General features: G+C 41.8%; 1 protein-coding gene across 4 annotated transcripts in view; it reads right to left on the bottom strand.

Moving 5' to 3' along the window:
• LOC120558328 (nucleolar protein 4-like) overlaps positions 1-21848 on the bottom strand; it is a 212840-nt gene that overhangs the window by 90517 nt on the left and 100475 nt on the right. For all 4 annotated transcript variants that reach the window (XM_039799257.1, XM_039799258.1, XM_039799259.1 and 1 more), the window contains exon 5: positions 9795-9948. In XM_039799257.1, coding sequence (XP_039655191.1) covers positions 9795-9948 — 154 coding nt within the window. The remainder of the gene's footprint in view (positions 1-9794; positions 9949-21848) is intronic.

Here is a 21848-nt window from a genome sequence, read left to right as displayed (position 1 = left end):
TCCTATTTTACAACCCTGCCTTACACACGTTCTGCTCTCTGCTCCAAAGAGTGTAAAGATACTTGATTTAATTCTTGGTCATTGGCTCATTTCAAACGCATCAGTGTTACTCAAACTTACATTCATGCTGTGTGTAGAATGAAAAACCTATCTTTCTCTGTTTCAAACGGGGAAGAAACCCTTTTTATGCTCAAAATTTAACGCTACACCCCTCTTCTCTCACTGGATCATTTCAAACACATCCGGATATTTCATCTCTAACGCTCATTGGATCATTTAAATGAAACATTTTTCTACTTCCTGTGACGCCCTCATTGCAGCACTTAACACACGTCATTTCCGGGACACGCCTTCCTTCTAGAAGCTTCCAGAACAGACCAGTCACACACACCTGGAAGGTATCAATCACTTTCTGACAGGTCGTGACCTCTTGACCCCCCAGGTCAAAAGGTCATCCATCAAAATCCCACATACCAAAGTGACAGAAACCTCCTCCTTATATCTCTTTTGTTGGGAATTGAGGTTGCTGTTTCGTTCTCCATTCTGCAATGTTTTGGTCTCCCACGTTATATAGTGTCTATGGTGGCGAGCTGTGCCGAAGCATCGACGCAAAAATTTGACGTCGGCGTAATTTTGACGTCGACGCATCGCTACAGGCCTACTTATAGAGTCAGTTACGTAGGCAGTAACGAAATCTGAACACAAGTGGTCCGCTGAAGATGCGTGATAGACACAGGTGTGAACACCGATGTGTGTCCACTTGTGTTCAGATCACCGAAGCACATTTTAAAACCAAGTGTAACCATGGTCTAAGAGTCTACAGCTACAGACAACAGTCAGTGAGAAGAGGATGGGTTTCTGATTTGTCGTGACATTTCCCCACAAAGTTCATGAATGTCTACAAATGAACTAGAGGCTGATTGGCACCGCACCGAGAACCGGGCTGGTCCAAAGACAAGAGCGAAACAGCGCCGGCTACGACAAAGGTAGGCCTCTTATCCTTACCTTAAGTCTGGCGGGCTAGCGTTAGTTTCTGTAATTTTCTAATGCATGACTAAAGCCAACCCTTATTAAAGCTCCTAGACATAACGTTAATAGTTTCCCCCAGGGTTGTGGATATGCCATGACAGGATACATCCTCTGGGTAACATGAATGTTTATAAAAAAAATTCATGACAATCTATCCAATAGTTTCAGTCAGGACCAAATCATCCCAATAAAATGACATTGCCATAGAATCCCTAGAGCCCAAAATGATATAGGAAGAGTCTTCTACTCTATGGTAACTTTAAAATGAATGAGTATTACTGAATGAATTAGAGGAGTGATCATTTCTACCTTTCCCAGAATCCACAGATTAGTGGCCTGAGATATCAGTGTTCAGGCTGAAAGAGTCAAAGTGATAGTACTGTAAGTGGTTGAGAAATATGCAACTGCTGCTGCAAATAGCACTCAGCTCTTTTCCACAAAATACAACAAAATGAACACATTTAGTCTGGTGTACTTGCACTAAACCACTGAGCATCTGATGGAAAATGCTGAGGAAAAGGCAGCGTCCATGCTGCTTGGGGATCTTATCGAGTTTATCGAGTTGAGTCAGACACTTGTGTAAAAGGCTGCAGAGGTTTCAGTGTCTCACAGCTCCAGACCTCATTACAGGCAGGCGGGAGGCTGCTGCACCCTGCTCCAAGTCAACCTTCTAATTAGAGTCACACACACACACACACACAACCTGTTGACATATTTTTATTGTCAATATTGTGTGTGTGCATGTGTACGTGTGTGTATGTGTGTGTGTTGAGGAGCAGTATAGTGGGTTTTTAATATTAATTGCATGGCTTCTTATTTGAGTTTGTGTATTGGAGAGGGGGGATATTAATAATTAAGCAGCTACCGTACCCCACTGCAGAGCATCCCTGACCAACACACACATTCAGTAGTTGCATATGTGATGAGAGAACTAAGAACATAAACATACAATGGACAATTATATGCAGCTAGAGGAGATGCAGCCTCATGTAAAAACATAATGTTACAACATGCGTGCAAACACAAAATAATGAATGCATAACGCAATCGTGCAATAACTATACTGATGCAAAAGGCATACAAATAAACCCACATCCAGAAGCATGTGGTACAGGACCCCACAAAACAAAGAGAAATGTCATATGTTAATGCTTCTGTGCATTTTAAATGGGGTTTCCATTAAGTTGGCCACTGGTCCTCTGGCAGGCTGACACCACAATGACCTGAAACTGTGTGTGTGTGTGTGTGTGTGTGTGTGTGTGTGTGTGTGTGTGTGTGTGTGTGTGTGTGTGTGTGTGTGTGTGTGTGTGTGTGTGCGTGTGTCTGTGTGTGTGTGCTTGTGTGTGCGAGCTAGAGAAACATTGCTTAAGGCATTTACATAAGAAATATTCAAAAGACACACTGTTGCAATTTAAAGTTCACTGGTATGCATATGCTTTTATCCACAGTCTTACACAAGTGTGTCTATTTCTGTTCAAGGTGTGTGTTGCTTTTTTAACTCACAAAGACCCTATTGAATTAAAATACCAATAATGGATTTATGCCTCTAGTCCACATACACATTAAAAAAAGGACTTTTCCTCCTTCATTCTAACGAAAGTCCCATCCATACAAGCACTGTTCACAAAAACATCTCCATGCAAATGAAAACACAAAAACACAATTGCTGTTAAATGTAGCCCTCTGTTACTTCAATCCATCAAGATTTTTCTCCATTTTGGGATTTTCCATTAATCGTGGAGGCATGCGACAAAAACAAAGTTTTCTTCAAGTATTCAAGGCAACACTGGGTGAGTAATTGATATACAACTGGTCATTTTGAGGGCAAAGTATTCCTTTAAGATGGAAAAACAACGACGACGACTGCTGGACTCCAGAAAGCCTGAGCCACTGCCTCCCCTCTCCATGCCTTTATGTCCCACCTCTCTAAATAAAGGGGCTAACTGCTTCCTGCACTAAACATTACATTATAAATCATGTGCAGCAGAACTGTGCTGCCTACAGACAATACAGACACATCATTGCCATCCCTGCTGGTTTTAAGGTAGGTGTATTTTTTCAGTGATACTCCCAGAGAAAAACTGTGCTCTGGTTTCAGCATCAGACTGAACTGCTTCTGGGCTCAGTCTGCCGGCCTCCATCCAGTTCACTCCTAACAGAGAGAGAGGATGATTTAATCCAACGCTCCCTCCTCTTCTCTCCTTCTAATTCAGCCTGACCTCTATTCCTCCATCCTGCAGTTCAGACCCTTTCCCTCCTCTCGCTGCCCCTCTTCTCTCCCCTTCCACTCGGCTTTGGGTAGCAGGGGTGAGGGAGGTTGGGGAAGGATGACGAAGGGAGGAGGAGGGGGATCAAAGTCATCCTGTCGTTTGTTTCCCATTGCCCTACTTTCCTCTGCTGCACCGCTTCAACACATTAGACCATGTGGGCCACTGGCCTACAGCATCAACGTGTGTGTGTATGTTTACGGTGTATACATGCTGTTTATACACACACATACATGCATGCATGTGTGTGTGTGTACGTGACGGACAAAGATTTCTAGATGTGCAGCTTCCTAGTGTGTGTGTGTGTGTGTGTGGATCTGTCCCTGAGGAGAGGGTTATTCATGCAGGGAGGATAACTCTGCCTCCTCTCTGTCTTTATTGACTGCAGCCTGGCTGAATTTCTGACTGTTCACCTGACAGCATGTCGTTGTCCTGACTGTTTATCTGTCATAGGTAAGTCTGCCTATCTCTGTGATTTCTATTATGACACTTTTATCCCTGATATTGCATTAAAAATAAACATCATAAATACAATGTTTAGGGGAAAAGCAGCTCAAAATATGAGTGTTGTTGTTTCCGCTATATGGATCTTTGTGACGTTAATGTGACAGGCATTCAGTAATTTTTTTTAATAGATGTGGCAATTACTTTGAGATTTTACAATGCAATGCCCTACTTTTTGATTAATGAATTCTACTACCTTTAAGTATTTTTAAGGATCCATAGGAAACCTGGGAGTGAACAGGGGGAAAATGAAACAATCCAACAATAAAATAAGATAAAAATCCACATAAAGACACTTAAAGTGTTAAAATCAATCAAATAATGCTGGTTAGAGGATGCGTTTAGTAAATCAGAGGCCCCAGAAGGGAGCCTAGAGGAACACCTCACAATGAGCCTGCCTGTCTTTCATATAGTGAGATTGATTCCTGATCATTCTCGTCTCAGTAGAATATATAATCAGGTCATGATGAAGGATATAAGATAAGATAAAACCCTCTTGTGCTGAGTGCATTTATTCATTCATACACATCGTGGACATCTATGGTCACAGTTAAGGTCATATTTGGGATTAGCTGTGTGCATGTCTCATTTTCCAGATGATACCACCAGATTCCACATATTTTATTTATTCAATTAGTAAGAGATTATCCGTTTTATTGTAAATGGGACACAATTTACACAATCTGCCATATGAAAAATGCTTAACACAACCAAGATAATGATCTAAGAGGGGGGAAATTAGGTAGCGCCATGGATGAAAGGATAGAAAATGTACCTAAAGTTTAAAAAGAGTAAACGTATGTGGAAGTGATTTTAGAGACCTGTATCTGATCTGTGCACACATCCAGAATCCAGAGAGTAGTTAGCTTGTTAAATGCTGGATGTATTGAGACGGAGGGAGGGATGTCAGGAAGAGAGTCCACTAATCTGTTTGACCCACTGTCTCTTTATCTCTCCTTCCATCCCCATCGTCACTCCTCCATTAGACAGAAGGAGGGAAACAAGTTTTCCTGGAACATCTGTAATATCAGCAGTCGCAGACACTGTCAAGCTCAGTATGTTAGCAGATCAATATATTGGCCTATCTATCACCCACCATTTTGTTCTCCCTCTTCCTCCTTCCTAAACGACGTCATCCTTTCTCCATTTCCCTTCCACTCCGTCTCTTCAGTTGATCCCCTGTGGAGAGGACCTGTAATGTCAGCTCCAACTTCTGACGAGCCCTCTCCATCACTACACTGTTTCTACAGAACAAAAGGCTCTAGGAAAAGGAGGCCTTGGACTCTGCTCTGTACAGCAGGAGCCTCTCGGGTGGGTAGGTCAGAAGCACAGAGGGGATCTGGTGTGGATGTCTCTTGGCAGAGAGGCAGGGACGGGACTCGCTTCCCAGAATTGAGAGGCAGTAGATGGGCCACTTCTACAGAGCGCGATCCAGAGTGATGTGGAGAGGCGTGGAGTGCACACTCACTTTCTCACACATGCACGCCCTCTCAGAAAGCTAAAGAATACAGGTGACATAAAATGAGTCTATTGCTGGCGCAAGCAGATCTGTTGTCCTAGCTCGCCTGCCGGCCAGTTTGACTTCTGTCCAAGGTTGGATCCCATAGCATCGGTTGGACAAATTCACAGTGACATCTCGAGTCAAGGTTAGCCCTGCTGCAGTGCACTAGTTTGGCACTAGCACCTCATTTTGCAGCTGTCAGATGGAAACCACATATCTTCCAGAGTAAAGGCTTTCCGCAATGAAGAAGGCAACAATCCTTTTCCCAGTGATCACAAAGAATGTCACTGAAATGACTGTACCAGCTTTAAAATTACAAAAGAAACTCAATTGGTTTCTTATTTTTGATGATTTTATGCATCTTTTTCAACACCAATATCAACTGGACTCATCAGTCGGCCACACGTTCAAACTGCCGTTGTGAACCATCACGCAGTAAGAGCTTTTCACTTTAGCTGTCACTGTTAACCTGAGTGGAGCAGAGGAGAATAAAAGCAAGGTGGCGGTCAGAAGCTCTTAAAAGTGATTTACTTGCTGCTTCTGAGCTGGACATGGGCGTGTGTGTGCAGACCATCTGCTCTACTGAAAATTAGCTGCCTACTCCGGTTAAATGCTCTGACAGCTTGCTGGTTAGGAAAACACCCACCTGATATTAACTCTGGGAGTCATATCAACCGCAAGCTCTTTGGCTGCGTGTTCAAACCAAAGCAGCTCATCGCCGTCAGAGGAAAGAGCTGCTGCGAGTTCCCCGCAGCACTGAGCGCTCAGTGGGCTTTCAGCGCTGGGAGAACACAGTAAGAAAAGTGAAAAATATTCCAGCTTTTACTTTAAACACTGCAGCACGTCAAGGAGGTTTTATAAAGTCTCATAGCAACAGCAGAGGCCGTTCCCGGCACTGCTCTCACATCTTTTCAGAGCTGTAGGAGAGGAGGAAGCACGGCTTGTGGTAATTACAAAGCACTGCTGAATGGAACTAACTGGGAACACGAGTGGTGCCCACACTCATCTAAACATTAAATAGAAAAAGAAGGCAGCACATTGATCTGAACCAGACATCACTCATGTTTTAATCTAAAAGGAAAAGAATCCAAGGCAAGGCTTTCTTTAGGGTGTGAGCTACTATCAAGGACATGTTTTCATTATCAAAAAAAAGAAGGAAAAAAAAAAAAGTAAGGCCTTGTTTTGTAATTTTCCACTAGTCCACAAACCCATTTCAAGACCTCTGGGAACTCTGAAAGTTTCCCTACTTCCTATAGAGGCATTTATCAGGCCACCACTCCTGTACATGAGAGGAATAAGAGGAGGCTTTGCTAACTGCCTCTTTTCTTGGATTGGAGTCTAATTGAGCAGGAAAGGCACTTCAACTATGCCTCATAGCTCCTCTGGCTGTTATGGCATTTGGACGCCTACAACCCTTCTCTGGCTTCCATATGAGGTGTAGGGAGTGACCTTTTACACTCTGCCACTGACTGCACACACACACACACACACACACACACACACACACACACACACACACACACACACACACACAGAGGCTATGGTGAACACACAGACACCATGAACCTTGAAGGGTTTGTTGAACTGGGATACCCCACCCCAGAAGGGTGGAGAGTGAAGGATGTTGGCTGTGCAACATTCTGACACTGAAAAAGAAAAATAAGGAACGAGGAGAGAGAGAGACACATCGTTGAGCTCAGTTCTCTCCGCTCTTTCTTTCTTTTATCCCCCCCCCTACTGCTTCATCTCGTTCTGCCTTCCATCATATGGACCAAATACACCTGATGCCTCTAACTAGTAACTGGTGGATTTCCAGTCTGTCCCTTACTCTACTAACGCAGCATTTATGCCATTATTGGCTGAATGGAAAGAAAGAACAGGAAAACTTTTGTTGGATAATATTTAGTTGGGAGCATTACTGTAACGTATCATTCAGATACGACATTTGCTAACAAGCTAAACCAGATAGAAACAAACTGCGTAGGCTTCAGAGCAGCTCTTTAAATAGTCATCAATAGTAGTATGATGTTTACTTTAAACTGCTGCTAACGATGGCCTTGCAGCTATTTTGGCACCCGTTATTGGATAGAGTAGTTCTTTTTGCCAAATGAGAAAAATGTTAGCTGTCATGAGCACTGATTGAGGAAATAATCAGAAGCCCTATTACATACACATTAATAAAAAATAAATAAAAAGTATGCTGAGCTCACTGTAGAGCCACTTAACTCTATCACATAGGTTTTAAGCCCCTCTAGAGATATTATATTACATTATTTTGGAGCGGACAAAGCTCAGAACATTACGCCTATTCTACTCGAGGGATCAGAGACGTGGAGGACAACCAAGACCACAATGACCAATGCACATTCCTAGACAGCTGCCTGAGGTGGATCTTGAGCATCCACTGGCCAGATCCCATCAGCAACAATGATCTCTGGGGGAGAACGGGCCAACAACCGGTGGAAGAGGAGATCAAGAGAAGAAGTTGGGGATGGATCGGCAACACACTCCACAAACCCAATGCCAGGCCCTTACGTGGAACCACCAAGGCACAAGAAAGAGAGGTTGAAGGGCTCTCTCTCTCTCTCTCCGACCACCTGGTGAAGGGACCTCGAGAGCGTTTCCTACCGTCTATGCTTGAGACTGACATCAAGCAGAGCGTGCTGACATGGAAACAGCTGGAAAGGAAAGCCCAGGACAGAAGACTCAAACTGTGTTCAACGGACTATTCTCCATGAAAAAGGAGCAATAGGCGCAAGCTGAAGAGATATTATATGAATTTTATACAGGGATAAAATTATACTATTTCCCAATGCATTTGTGTCTAAGTGACTAATGTGTAATCCTATAGGGCAAATGTTCCCCGTCAATTTACATCCCTAAAAGGGCTTTTTCTGCCACTGACAGGCTTAGACTGTGTGTCACTACATTAATAAAATACCAACATTCCCCTTTAAAGGAACTAGTGCTCTCTTCTTTCTTTAATCCTTTCTTGCACAGAAAAAAAATGTTTCCTGGATTTGGTTTTTACGTGAAATAATATCAAAAGGAGGAACTGAATGTCAAAATACCATTTGATTTACATATGACTTTTTGAAAACGCGTAAGGCAACAAGACCACAGCAATAAATGTGAGGCACTAAACTAACATCTGGAGTGGAATTCTCTTCCTCCACCCCTTTCCCTTTACTCATCCCCTCGTTCCTCCTCTCCTGAATGCGTCATCCAGCAGAGAAAGAAAGATCTTGATGGAGATCGGTTGAAGCACTTACCCCCGCCTGCCACTGAACAGTCAAGCCCACTCACATCAACACACACACACGCACGCACACACAATCTGCTGCTTGTACTGAATGTTTGTGAATTGGACCTATCTGGGTTAGGGTTAGGTTAGGGTTAAAATGCAGCGCCCGGGATAGGTGCCGCTACGAGGGGCACGGGCACAAGGGTTAGGGTTAGGGTATCTGGGTATTTCTGCAGAGTCCTGGAGGACATTTCTCTAACTCAGTGATATTCCAAAAATACCGTGTTAAGTTCGAAACAATGACAGTGTTAACAGTGACGGAGAGACAAACGGACAGAAGATAGTTTAAAAGCAATGGGAGAGCGGAATGGACCAGAACAGATACCAGAGCTCTAATGAAAGCATGTTAACAAATGGCACTGCTGGGGCTACATTTCCTTTTGAAAGTGCAGCATGCAATGTTAAAAATTGAATTATTGTTTATCACTTGGAAAATGATTTATCTGGATATAATGACCAAAAACAAATGAGAGCTGCTGGTGTCTGTGAAAACCAAAGCTTGATTTACGGCACCATAGCTCCGCCGTGCTCCTTCCTCAAAGTGAACCTGTTGTGGGGCTACACACACACCACAGGGACACATGGAGAACTGGGATTGGTCTGATCGGCCTGCTTGAGTTATCTGCAGCTTTTCAGTAACAAAGCCATCTCCACTACAACCCTTCTGCTCTCCACAATCACTGCAATTAGTGAGAGAACGCAAACATGGCTGCTGCACAAGGCCACGCACAAGTTACCAGGATGTACCACCATCACTCTATATCACAACTTATATGACAAAACATAAATGCAGTAACTAGGGTTTATAATCAACGGTTGACTTCATTTATTCTCAACTATTCTCTGCTGCTGTTTTCTCTTACTAAAAAGGTATAAAGAAGAAGATATTCTTATATAATCTCAGCTGAAACTCACAAAAGCTACAATTTGAGCTAATCTATCCAATCCAGTAGATTTCCACCTTCAAATCTGACCCGCTGACAACGTAAGACATCGTGTTTTACACAACAGTTAAAGCCATCGGTGTTAAGATGCCGCTCGTAAAACCCTCTACATTCATTTTGAAGCTACTTTATGGGTTGAAAGAATTCTAATCTCCTGTTCTTCTTGGCTCCTGAAGAACAAAGTGTTCTCTCAACATGAATTGAAGGGCAGATCACTGTGGGGGTAACCTGCTCCCGGTTCTTACCGTCGTCCTCCTTGCTGTGTGCGTTCTGGGGACTGGGGCGCATCCTTTCTCCTCGGCTCGGTGGGCTCAGGTCAGACGCTGCTCCCAGATCAGCTGCTAGCCACGTGGGCTCGCTCATCTCGGCCTCCTCCTCGCTGCTCAGTGAACTGTCATCCTGACCACAAGAGACACAACAGCAACATTAGATACACGTTCCATTCCTATTTTATTATCTAACCATCCATCATCCAACCCGCCGCGGGGGGGGGGGAGGGGAGAGGGGGGGGGCGCGAGAAGCCCACCCCCACCCCCCCGCCGCGCGGGACCGCGCCGCGCGGGGGCGCCCGCGGCCCCCCGGAAGGGTCGGGCTTTTAGGCCCCCAGGCCCCCCATCCACCCACCCCCCCCCCCCCTCTGCGCCCCCTTGTTTTTTAACAGTTGGAGAAGGGAATTTTCGATTCCTTTCAATCTTTCATTATCCTTTTTTGTTGCGGGGGGGTGTTATCTTGCATTTCACACACACACACACACACACACACACACACACACACACACACACTAGCGGTTATCAGCATCTTAAGACACACTGTTACTCCAGGTCACGTTCTTTAAATACACATTCACACACATTACCTACAAAACAAGAACCATACATATCGGCTCCAATGTTTAAGATACTGTGCTGGCGCTGCATGACATTTCGTCTCCATTCAGGCCGGTGGCTTGGCATTTGTTTATTTCTTTTCATCCATGATGTCACTCTGAGCAGGGATCGGGATGTGTGTAGTATGTGCATGTTACTTCTTAAAAAACACACACACATATATATTTACTCCGACACACACACACACACATATATATTATAAACTTATACACACACACATTATATATATATATACATACACACACATATATATATGTATATACCACTATATATATCCTCATATCTCACACACCTCACATATATATACACATATATACATACATATATATACACATATATATATATATGTGTACTATTCATATACATACATACATACATACATATATATACACGTACATATATATATACACATACATACATATATATATATATACACATACATATATATACACATACATACATATATACATATATATACACATATATATATACACATATATACACATATATATACATATACATATATATATACATATATATACATATACATATATATATATATACATATACATACACATACATATATATATACACACACATATACATACACATACATATATGTACACACACACATATATATACACATATATATAAGAAGAAAAAAGATCATACCACTTCACAGCACGGTACAGAAGCAAATATGAGTACAATTCAATACAAATGTTTGTGCTAATAAGTGCAAACAATAATACAGCATTTTAGAGAAATACTATGATTAAATAATAAAATAATTATAACAACAAAAACATGCACATTTGCACTTTGGTGAAGATGTGTTCGTCTTCTTAAATAGGCCACTACATAGTCAACTATTTAGGCTTCCTGACAGCAATGTTGATAAAACAAATGACCTCATTAATACAGTACATTCTGACATTCTTCAGAAATCCAAACGGAAAGATCTTAGCATTTCATTTATTTCATTTTGATTGTCCATGAAGATTTTCTAATCTTCTCAAACCACCTTTCTGACATTCTTCATGTTTGTGTTCAGCCTCCTTCGGACTTTCAGGGCGTGTTGTTTTGAAGGGTTTGGAGAGGTTACTCGTGCTGCTGCTGTGCTGCGTGCCCCTTTCTGGTGACCAGGCACTTGATGCCCAAGTGGGCGGCCGCGACATGGCTGTGCAGTGCGCACTAGGTTCTGTCACATAGGTTTCCACAGTGACGTGACGTGGGCCAGCTTCAGGGCGTTTTTTTTGGCACAAACATTATACAAAAGCACTGAAAAACGTTTGGAAGTGATGCAGCTATACCCACATGCTGTGTAATGTCATTTTTATCGATATTTTTCTAAAGGAATCCATACCAAATGAGTAGCTTAAAAGTATTGAAGCATGGATTCCACAGTATGAGTCCGCCCCCCATTCGTGACCATGTGTATATCTTGTATATTTATGTCTTTTATGTGTTTTATACCTGCTGCACACCCAATCGCCCTTCAGGGACACAACTAAAGTTGAACTTGAAGTAACTGTTTATACCTGCACACACACCGCAGTGCACATATATGTATTTTAACCTGTCTATATTACAGCCTATTTATTGTATCACTTTACTGTACAACACTACAGCCTACCACATTATTATATTTGATCTATATTCTATTTTTTCCTATATTTGAACTTACGCACTCTTTTAGGTTTTTTGTCTTGGATTCTCATTTTTATTTATGTGAGAACAAAGAAAGCCATTGCCAACGACTGCTCCACTGGAATTGTTGTGTATAAGACAATAAAGACCTGAAACTTGAGACACAAGCAGGGCTGGGCAGTATGGCCAAAATCTTCTACCCAGATATAGAGCATTTCATATGGTAATTCAATAAATAAATAGAGTCTATATGAAATAACCACGTGGTAAAGCATATTTTATATACTCCTGTGTGAATTAAATACTTAACAAATGAAAAGTATTTTCTCATTTTAATAAGAACTTTAGTGCAAAATGAAAAGAACGTGTTAGGATCAGAACGGAAAGCGTCGTCCAAATGACCTAAATATAACAACTCAGCTGCTGGTTTTTTCGACATTGTGATAGAAACAATATAAAAAGATAGACATGTTTACATCGTAAATGTTTTTATAAAGCTCTTTTCTAGTCTTAACGACTACTCAAAGCGCTTTAACACAGTACAGGAACCATTCACCATTTACACACATTCAGACGCTGTGGCCGAACAAGGAGCCACCTGCTCATCAGATACACACTCACACACATTCACACTCCGATGGCGCAGCATCGGGGGCAACTCGGGGTTCAGTGTCCTATCCCAAGGACACTTCGGCATGGGACTGCAGGGCCAGGGATCAAACCACCAACCTTCCAATTGGCAGGTGACCGCTCTACCACCTGAGCCACAGCCGCCCCTCGTTGTGACTATTCAGTTCAGTTTTATTTATAGCAGTGTTGTATAAAGTACTAGAAAGCAATACTTGAGTAAAAGTACAAGTATCGTACTAGAAAAAGACTTCGGTAGAAGTGAAAGTTACCTTTTAGAATATTACTTAAGTAAAAGTCTTAAAGTATCTGATATATACTGTACTTAAGTATCAAAAGTAATTTTCTGATATTTAATGTACTTAAGTATCAAAAGTAAAAGTAAAAGTTGTTTTTTTTAAAAGCAAGCGGTTAGAACTTTTATTGTGGCTTTCTTATAGTAAAGCATAAAGCATATTCAGGGACTTTTCAGGCACAATTCTCTTAAGTTCAAAGAACAAACAGCAGATTTTTAGAGCTGAAATCAATGTACAGAAACATTTCTTGCAACACGGGTGTATGACGTTATCTTCACCACTACCCTGCTCACCGAGTTCACCACTATCGTCGGGGTGGTCGCAGGGCTCAACATAAAAAAAAATCCCCACTGGCCCCAGGCCAGTAGATCAGAGTTTTGCTGGCCCCTTCTACATTTTTACTGTCCCTGAAAGAAATATCATAGGTGATATTGGAAAAGGACAAAAAAGCAGGAAAAAAGCTAGCCACTGCCACTGGATGTTGTGCCATTAGCAGCAAAGCTAGACCAGGGGTCATCAACTACATTCAAATAAAGAAAATAAAATTATACCTAATACGCATCATCTTGTCATCTTGATATTTTCACTTTCTTACTAAATTAATGCTATATTTTTTACATTAGTAAGCAAACCCCTAAAAACATGGAAAATCCATAATGATAACTAGATAGGCTACTTAACTAGAAAATGATCTCAGATTAGTCCTGTATGCCTAATTTGAAATAAGACAATTCTGTTGCTAAATAATACAACTGGCAACATCGTCAACAATGAAGAACGCGTCATTCACGTGCATATTAAGTAGCCACGTGTATTTGTTTTGGTCTTAAAATACATCCATAGGTTTACCGCTCCAGCGGAGAGGATGGCTCGTTTAGACAGCAGCTACGTTTACAATAGTTTGTCCAAAGTTCAAGATTGGTTGCAAATTAAGACAAACAGTTAGACTACAAACTGACATCTTTCATTTTAGCTCGTTTGTAAAGTCGCTGTTTGCAGAGTAGAGCTGTGTTTGCACAGCACGGTGGACGAGAGTGGACAGATCAGACTGAGATATGGTTTCTACGTGTTTCTGCCTGTAGAACAGGTACGTGGGTTATTGATAAGTATTGACTCTTTAATCATGGAGGTTTTATTGTAGGCTACCTTCTTACAGTAACGAGTGTAGCGTTAGTTCATCTGCCATCGGCGGTAAATAATCCTCGGTAACGTTTCCAGTCAGTACATGTGCTGCGTGAAACGCACACACCAGTGACTGTGGCTGAACCAGCCCGACATACGTTTTTACTGGCCCCGGGCCATCGGGCCATCGCTTATGTCGAGCCTGGTGGTCTACGATAACGGGAGGTCCTCCAGTAGGTGCTCCAGTAGGTGCTCGGGCTTCCATGGCGGTTTGCAACAAACAAGCGCTGAAATAGAGCGCGCGGCGTGCGGAGCGTGCGTAATGCAATCTAGGAGCAGTGATTCGCCAAACCTCCCTTATTGCAGTCGCACACATTTCTTCTAATTTTATTTTTTAGTAACGAGTAACGAAGATGCTTAGTGGAAATATAACGGAGTAAAAGTATACATTTTATCTAGGAAATGTAGTGGAGTAAAAGTGAAAGTTGACATAAATTTAAATAGCGAAGTAAAGTACAGATACGTGAAATTTCTACTTAAGTACAGTAACAAAGTATTTGTACTCCGTTACATTACAACACTGATTTATAGTATCAAATCATAACGATTAAAGAGTTATCTCAAGACATTTTACAGCTAAGCTAACCCATATTGGTATTTCGTGATACACAATTACGTTGTCTAAATTATTAACAGGCACATTAACGTACACTTCTCAGAAAGTGTTATCTAAGTACCTGAGGGAGCATCATTTGAAAATTGCAGATTTGGCTTTATAATCAAACTTTGCATTACCACACAGTTCAACTAGATTACATAACTGATGATATTGTGCTATATTGAGATAAAGTCCTTCCATGTCACCAGTAGGGCTGGGGCAGTATCGTAGAAGGCGATTGAAGAAAGATAGAGTGTGGTCTAGACTATACTTTAGATAACACTTTCTGAGAAGTGTACGTTAATGTGCTTGTTATTAATTTAGACAACGTAATTGTGTATCACAAAATACCAATATTTGTTAGCTTAGCTCTACCTTTCTATCTATATGAGTATATATTTTAGAAATAATGCTCATGTACAGATATCACGTAGGTCACACTCAACCAGTGACTCCTCTTGATAAACTGCACCAATAGAGAAAATGAGCAACAACAGGAGCTCTACTAATGCAGCACTGGGGATCATGGGAGCAGTTTGGATTGGGCGGTGTGCAGGGACATCTGGGAGGTCATCAGGTTCATGGGGAGGTTTGTGGGGGAGGGGGAAAGGCTAATCTTTTCTCCTGAACACACAGCTTTAACATAAGATGCTTTTTTTACAAGTAAGGTTAGGAATGCAAAGTAACAACAGTGAGTTGTATTATTTTACCACAGAAATAACTATATTTTAAAAATGCTGGTATGTAAATGTAGAACTTTTTTTCTTTTTCACAGTATTTTGGTGCCTTCTTGTCTTGCTGTCACCAAAATATGCGCTTTCTGTGTTTTCTGCTCATGCCATAATTATCCATCTTATATATTTTCTTTTTATATTTATTCCAAATATAAACCTTTTATCGGTTCTGTAAACATCAAACACATCCCTCCATGTGCAGTGGAAGAAGAATTCACGGCTGTTTCAAATTGAAAATTGGAAAACTGGAATATCAATCAGTGATCAGGCAAAATACCCCATCTTCTGATATACAGTAAATATATTTTTTATAATTAGTTGATGTGCTCTCCTCTCTTCAAGCAACATAACCAGTCAGAAGGAGCTTTCAAGCTACTACAGTGGAACATTTCTCTTTAAATCAACAGAAAACCATCAGTGCTTTTTTTCCACTGTCGCTGCACAAAGAATTAAAAGAAATCAAGTACAGTGAAGGGATTCCACAGCTTCCATTTACAGAAAAGAAGCTGTAGCTCCTGTAGGGAGTCCATGTGGCAGCGCTGACCCATATCGGTCCATTAAAGAGGGTTCTCAGAGGAGGAGTTTCCCTGGGCTCGTTTACACGGGATTAGCTTCCTCCCTGCAGCCAACCAGTACGACTACACACACACGGACAAGAACTAGTGGCATCCCTGTAGGTCTGGAGCAGCACAGGGATCCACAGAGCTGGGTCATTAACTCAGAAAGGCTCCAGTCCACAGTGGAAGTCACCGTGTCACCCCCTTATTTGTGTATCATCACGTTCAATGGGTCTCATTTATTCTTTTAGATGACCATGTTCACATATCTGTTCCAGGTCAGAACACACGTGTGTGACCCCAGTATGAACAGAGAAGCAGAGAAGAGGGTGTTGAAGAAAAAGACTGTGTGTGTGTGTGTGTGTGTGTGTGTGTGTGTGTGTGTGTGTGTGTGTGTGTGTGTGTGTGTGTGTGTCTCTGTGTGTGTGAGAGGGTTCCTTAGTTCCTTTCAAGCATACTCCAACCTTAAAGCTGGAGGCCAGGACTTTACATATAAAGAAAGTCAGTTACCGATACTGATGCGTTTTATGTCATGGACATAATGCGTTTTTGTGCATTATGTCCACAAGAGGGCTAACCAATGCAACAGGAGACAAAACTACATAACAAAATACATTACATTACCTAAAACTAGGGCTGGATGATTAATCGAAAAATAACCGAAACCGAAATTCAGAGCCTATAACCGACGTAATTTTACCAAGTCGGTTATTTCGGTCTTTTAATCCTATTAATATTTCCGCGGGCACCCACTGTGTGTTAATGTACTTTCCCCTTAAAACATATTACGGCCGCCGCATGTGTAGTCACGTGACTCCGCCCCGTCCAGTCTGCGACACTGAAGCATCATGGAGGACTCAAACACCGAGTCAACTCAGCAACAGGAGCCGCAGCCGCTTGTACCAAAACCACGCAGTGTCCGTCGTTTGGACACATTTTGGTTTCAATAAAGACGACACCGAACAAACTCGAATCAAATGCAAACACCGCAGAAAAACTGTTATAGCGACCAAAGGTAATACCAGCAATCTATTTCAACACCTGGAGCGTAATCCCATTACCGAATATGAAGAGAGAGAGGCTGACAATCGCCCAGCAACAAGTGCCTCCACAAAGCAGGTGTCGATAACACACGCATTTACAAATGCTACACAATATGAAAAGGATTCAAGCAATGTGCTCCACTGTGCTACGGTGGAGCACAGTGGGTTTAGACAACTCGTTAAGACACTGGACAGAAGATACACTGTGCCATCGCGACACTATTTTTCCCTAACTGCGCTGCCCAACATGTACCAAACATGTCGTAAAAAAGTAGCTGCTGAACTTCAGTCTGTTAAGCACTTGGAAAAGGTAAACCTGCTAGTGTTTCTTAGTAAGAACCTGGAGTAAATGCTTATGCATAGAGAGTGACAGGACAAGATCCCTGAGAGGAAGATCAAAAGGTTTACAAAGGATACAAGTTATATTTTGGCAATATTTACAATAATTTATTTTATTTACAATAATTTATTTAGTTTACAAGAGAGAAATTATATTTTACTTTTAAGATGGCATGGCAATATTTACCATAATTTTGTTTACAAAAAGAACTATTTTTAAAAGTTCTTTATTTTCTACATTTTTAGGAAACTTTTCTTTCTTTTTTATTACAGTAAAACTTAAATTACTTTTTTATAAGATGTTTTTATTTCATTGTAAAATCTGTTGTAGATTTTAGTTTAGTTGTTTGAAATATTTAATAAATAAGCATTAATTGCTATCTGTGTGTTGTTTCCTTATTTTAGAATCACAAAGATAGGATTATATGCACTCTTTCATTAGAAAAAATAACCGTGAACATATTTACAGTATAAGAGAAGAAAAAAATTTAAAATAATCGTTCAATAATCGTAATCGAGGTAACTTGCTCGATAAATCGTGATTATGATTTTAGCCAAAATCGTCCAGCTCTACGTAAAGCCTAATAACACAGTGTAGACCTCTCGCTCTCTCTGGAGCGTACGGGTGGCAGGACATGACAGGGACCACCATCACGTATCCACTGTATAATTTGTTTGTTTGGCAGACTAACAAGAAGTGTGCAAAGGGTTTTTGGAAATGTTGCAATCTGCATGCCAAATGACATCTTTCACAGCCACTGGCGGGAGCGTAGCCTGTTATTTACAGAAGTTTGATTGGATTTTTCCCCATCCGCATTCCGCAAAAACCCACCCTACTCTGCCTCTGATTGGCTAGTATTCATCGCCTTCTTTACAGAATGTGCCGCAATAGCATTTTCTGAAACGTCAATGGAGCAATGAATGGGGAAAATCACTTAGAGAACCACAGCTGTTCAAAAATTGGGGAGTCAATGTTGGAATAATAGTTATAGGCCACTGAAATGACCAAAGCTCCAACGATTCCTAGTGCTTTCAGAAGCAATGCTCAGGGAGCTCATATGCCCAGGACACAAAGCTGCCCCAGGCACTAAGACTGTTGGGTAAGACTCCCTCACAGCTGAATGCAATCCCGCAATTCTGAGGGTGCTAATTCACCACAGCCAGCCACGTGGATCAACTTTGACAAATGATCAGATTTTTTAATCTACTCTTAATTCCTTTTCAATTACTACCATCACCAGCCCACATTAGCTCATTTTCAATTACCATATAATCTCAATGCTCTAATCACTGGTAAGGCGACGTCTCTTTGTCGTGGTGCTGAGGACTGGAGAACAGAGGATTCATATTAGACCCGTGGAAGCTATCTAATGGTAAATCTGTCCGATTTCACTTTTCATAAAGACTCTTGGAGAACGAGCGCTTATGAAGTCATGAGGAAGCTTTTTCTTCGCGTATTGGCTTCTTCTTCCTCCTTGGTGCTGTGAAAGAGAAACTGAACACACTTTGTATTCTCAGATGACTTGCTGTGATCAGAATCACATAGGGGCATAAATATAGGCAGTGCAGGCAGTGCTGTTGCACTGGGGCCTGTGGGCCCCTTATGGCCTTTTTCCATGACACGGTACCTTCTCGACTTGCCTCGACTCTACTCGCCTTTTTGGTTTTCCCATTATGAAAAAAAGTACCTGGTACCTGCCAACAGTTACACCACAGCCGAGCTGAGCCGAGCCGAGCTGGTACTAGCAGTGGGTAGGCGCCATTAGAGAGACCGGGCCCTTCAACAAAAATGTGTTTGGCGGAGAATGGCATTTGTGAGTGATTCAGATTTCCTCTTTAGAGATGTTACATCTCTCTTACAAATATGCTCAAAGAAGAACTCATGTTAAGTGAAAAATGGTGACTTTTGCTATATATAACGTTTTATTTCCTTTTTTTGCTAAAATAGTCAAAAGGCAATCTATAGCAAAAATATAACATTATTATTATATAAAAAGTATTTAATTAAATGAATAATGTTTTATTTTCTTTGGTATTTTTGTCAAATATGCAATGAGAATTGCTGGGTAAAATGGATGTTGATGTTTTCCAATGTCAAGTCTTTTAATAATGTGGTATGCCCAGTCAAATTCACCAAAATAACAACTGTTATCTACTTACGCTCTTTTGTTTTCCTTGAATACGTTTGTAAGGCCAAAATATACCGCTGCCGAACGCCACTCATCAAAACTATGGCGCTGTCCTATTTCCAGTGGGACAGACAAAGTTTGTCAACAACTGTGAATCACCGCAACCAACACAGGTCCTGGAGCATACAGTCAGAACTGTGCACAAGAGATATTGGGCTGACGGCTCCAGGAGTATGCCAGATTAGCTGCAGACAGACAGATACACACACGCCACCGAACACATGATCCCCTCCAGTCTTACGCCTGGCAAATTTTTTTTTAAAAAGCTGGAAAGTACGATTCATGAACAAAGCAGTCTTTATGTTTTATCATCGGCATGTTAAAGGACAAAGCTGTGGTCAACAAATCCCATTAAACCCCCCAAACAAGCAATGAACTGATCCTGTGTGTGGATCACAGCCTGATGGATCATGGAAACACATCAATGAGCCACACTGTTGCACTGGCTGACATGTTCCTTCATTCAACACACACACACACACACACACACACACACACACACACACAAAACTCAAACCCACCCACACCGTCCTGCTGCCACAAATACTCACTAGAGCCCCAAACGTGGATTAATCTGCCGCTGAAAATAGTCCCCAACAAATGTTTCCTCCTCTTTGTTTGTTATAACTACAGTGACCAGCAGTTGAAGGAAATTACTGATAAAATGATATTGTTTGTGTTTTACGACTGCAGCAGGAACCAATTGGCTCCGAGCTGAGAAACAGACAGACTGGGGAAGTCTGTTGGATTTGTTCTTTCCATGGGATATGTTGGGTTAAGGTTAGTGTGTGTGAGTGTGTGTGTAGTTCATTAATGGTCTCAGTAATGAGCTGTCCTAATCTGCATACAGATGAACAGCAGCGTTCCTGCCTAATAGATGAACACATGGACAGGCCTATAACCCACCTTAGTCTCTGCTGCGCTCGCTCTCGCTCTCTCTCTCTCTCTCTCTCTCTCTCTCTCTGCCTGTATCCTCTGGAAGCACGTGTACTTCATGTAAGCAGAGAAACACTCCTCAAACACTTTGATGCTGTCAACAGTGTTGACATAAGTGGCTTAACGTTCATTTACTTTGATAATTATCTTAAGTCTGCAGATGTCTTGTCCGGATCGTTATATATCATATAGTATCATTCTGAACTTTGTTTGCGCACACCATGCCGAGCCCGTCTGTGTTAATGCAGCACAGTGCATCCAGGTGAATGGCGTCCTCCCTCTGCAAGCCCTGCGCACTTTTTGCTGGCGGAGCTCCAGGCATGAAGGGAGGGTGGGCGCCATTCATCTGATGAATCAAACGCAGCTTCTTCTTTTTTTTTTTTTAGGAGTGAGAGGTAAGCGATTTGAGCACAGTAGGGTGAAAAAATGAGCATAGGATTTCTTTTAAGACATGAGAGCAATAAAACAAATGGCAGTTTTTAAAAACATTCTCTAGCTTTCCTAATGTTTTAGTAAATCAAGCTCCCTCTATGAACCTCAGCTGGATGTTCTTCTCCTGAACGAGTCTGCTGCTCTCCAGGAAGACGACCACTGTGGTAAAAATGATGAGAGGTGCAAAGCAGTAAAGTGCACCCAAGGTTGAATAATTGACAGCCTTTTTTCTCTATTGTCTATTTTTAGTGGAGGTGAGAGGAGCACCTAATGTTTCAACTTTCATCAAAAGAACAAAAGATGAGGCTTGTAGATCAGACAAGAGGAGGAGGAGGAGGAGGAGGAGGAGGTGGAGGAGGTTATGATTTTGGGACAACCCCCTACAAAGGTGGTGTTTTTCTCTCAGGCCGGGCTAGATGATGAACGGGAACAAGGGAGGAGCTGCAAGGAGGGTAGAGGGAGAGGAGGACAATCAAGAAGAGGCGGAAATGACAGAGCAGACATGGTGCAGCAGATGAGACATTTCAGCTGTGGTGAAGGAGAGGCAGAAAATGGGGAACAGCTGAAGATGTGGACAGTTGAGTAGTAAGGAAAACTAGCAGAGGGAGAGGAGAAAGAGCAACAGATAAACAAAATGAGGAGGAATCATTCGGTCTAAAGGTACCCGTTTTTCTACCCAGTCTACCCAGCAGCTTCAGGCCATTTCAGCTCTGACTGGTGTTCTGCATATTTAAACATATTTACAAAATGTTAGTAGTATCTGATGAACCTTCACAGTCCGGTCAACTCCACCTGCCAAGAAGTCATTTAACACTTCCTGAACCGGTTT

Source organism: Perca fluviatilis, chromosome 5, assembly GCF_010015445.1.
Source record: "Perca fluviatilis chromosome 5, GENO_Pfluv_1.0, whole genome shotgun sequence".
Taxonomy (NCBI): domain Eukaryota; kingdom Metazoa; phylum Chordata; class Actinopteri; order Perciformes; family Percidae; genus Perca; species Perca fluviatilis.
This window is presented reverse-complemented; position numbering and strand designations above follow the sequence as displayed.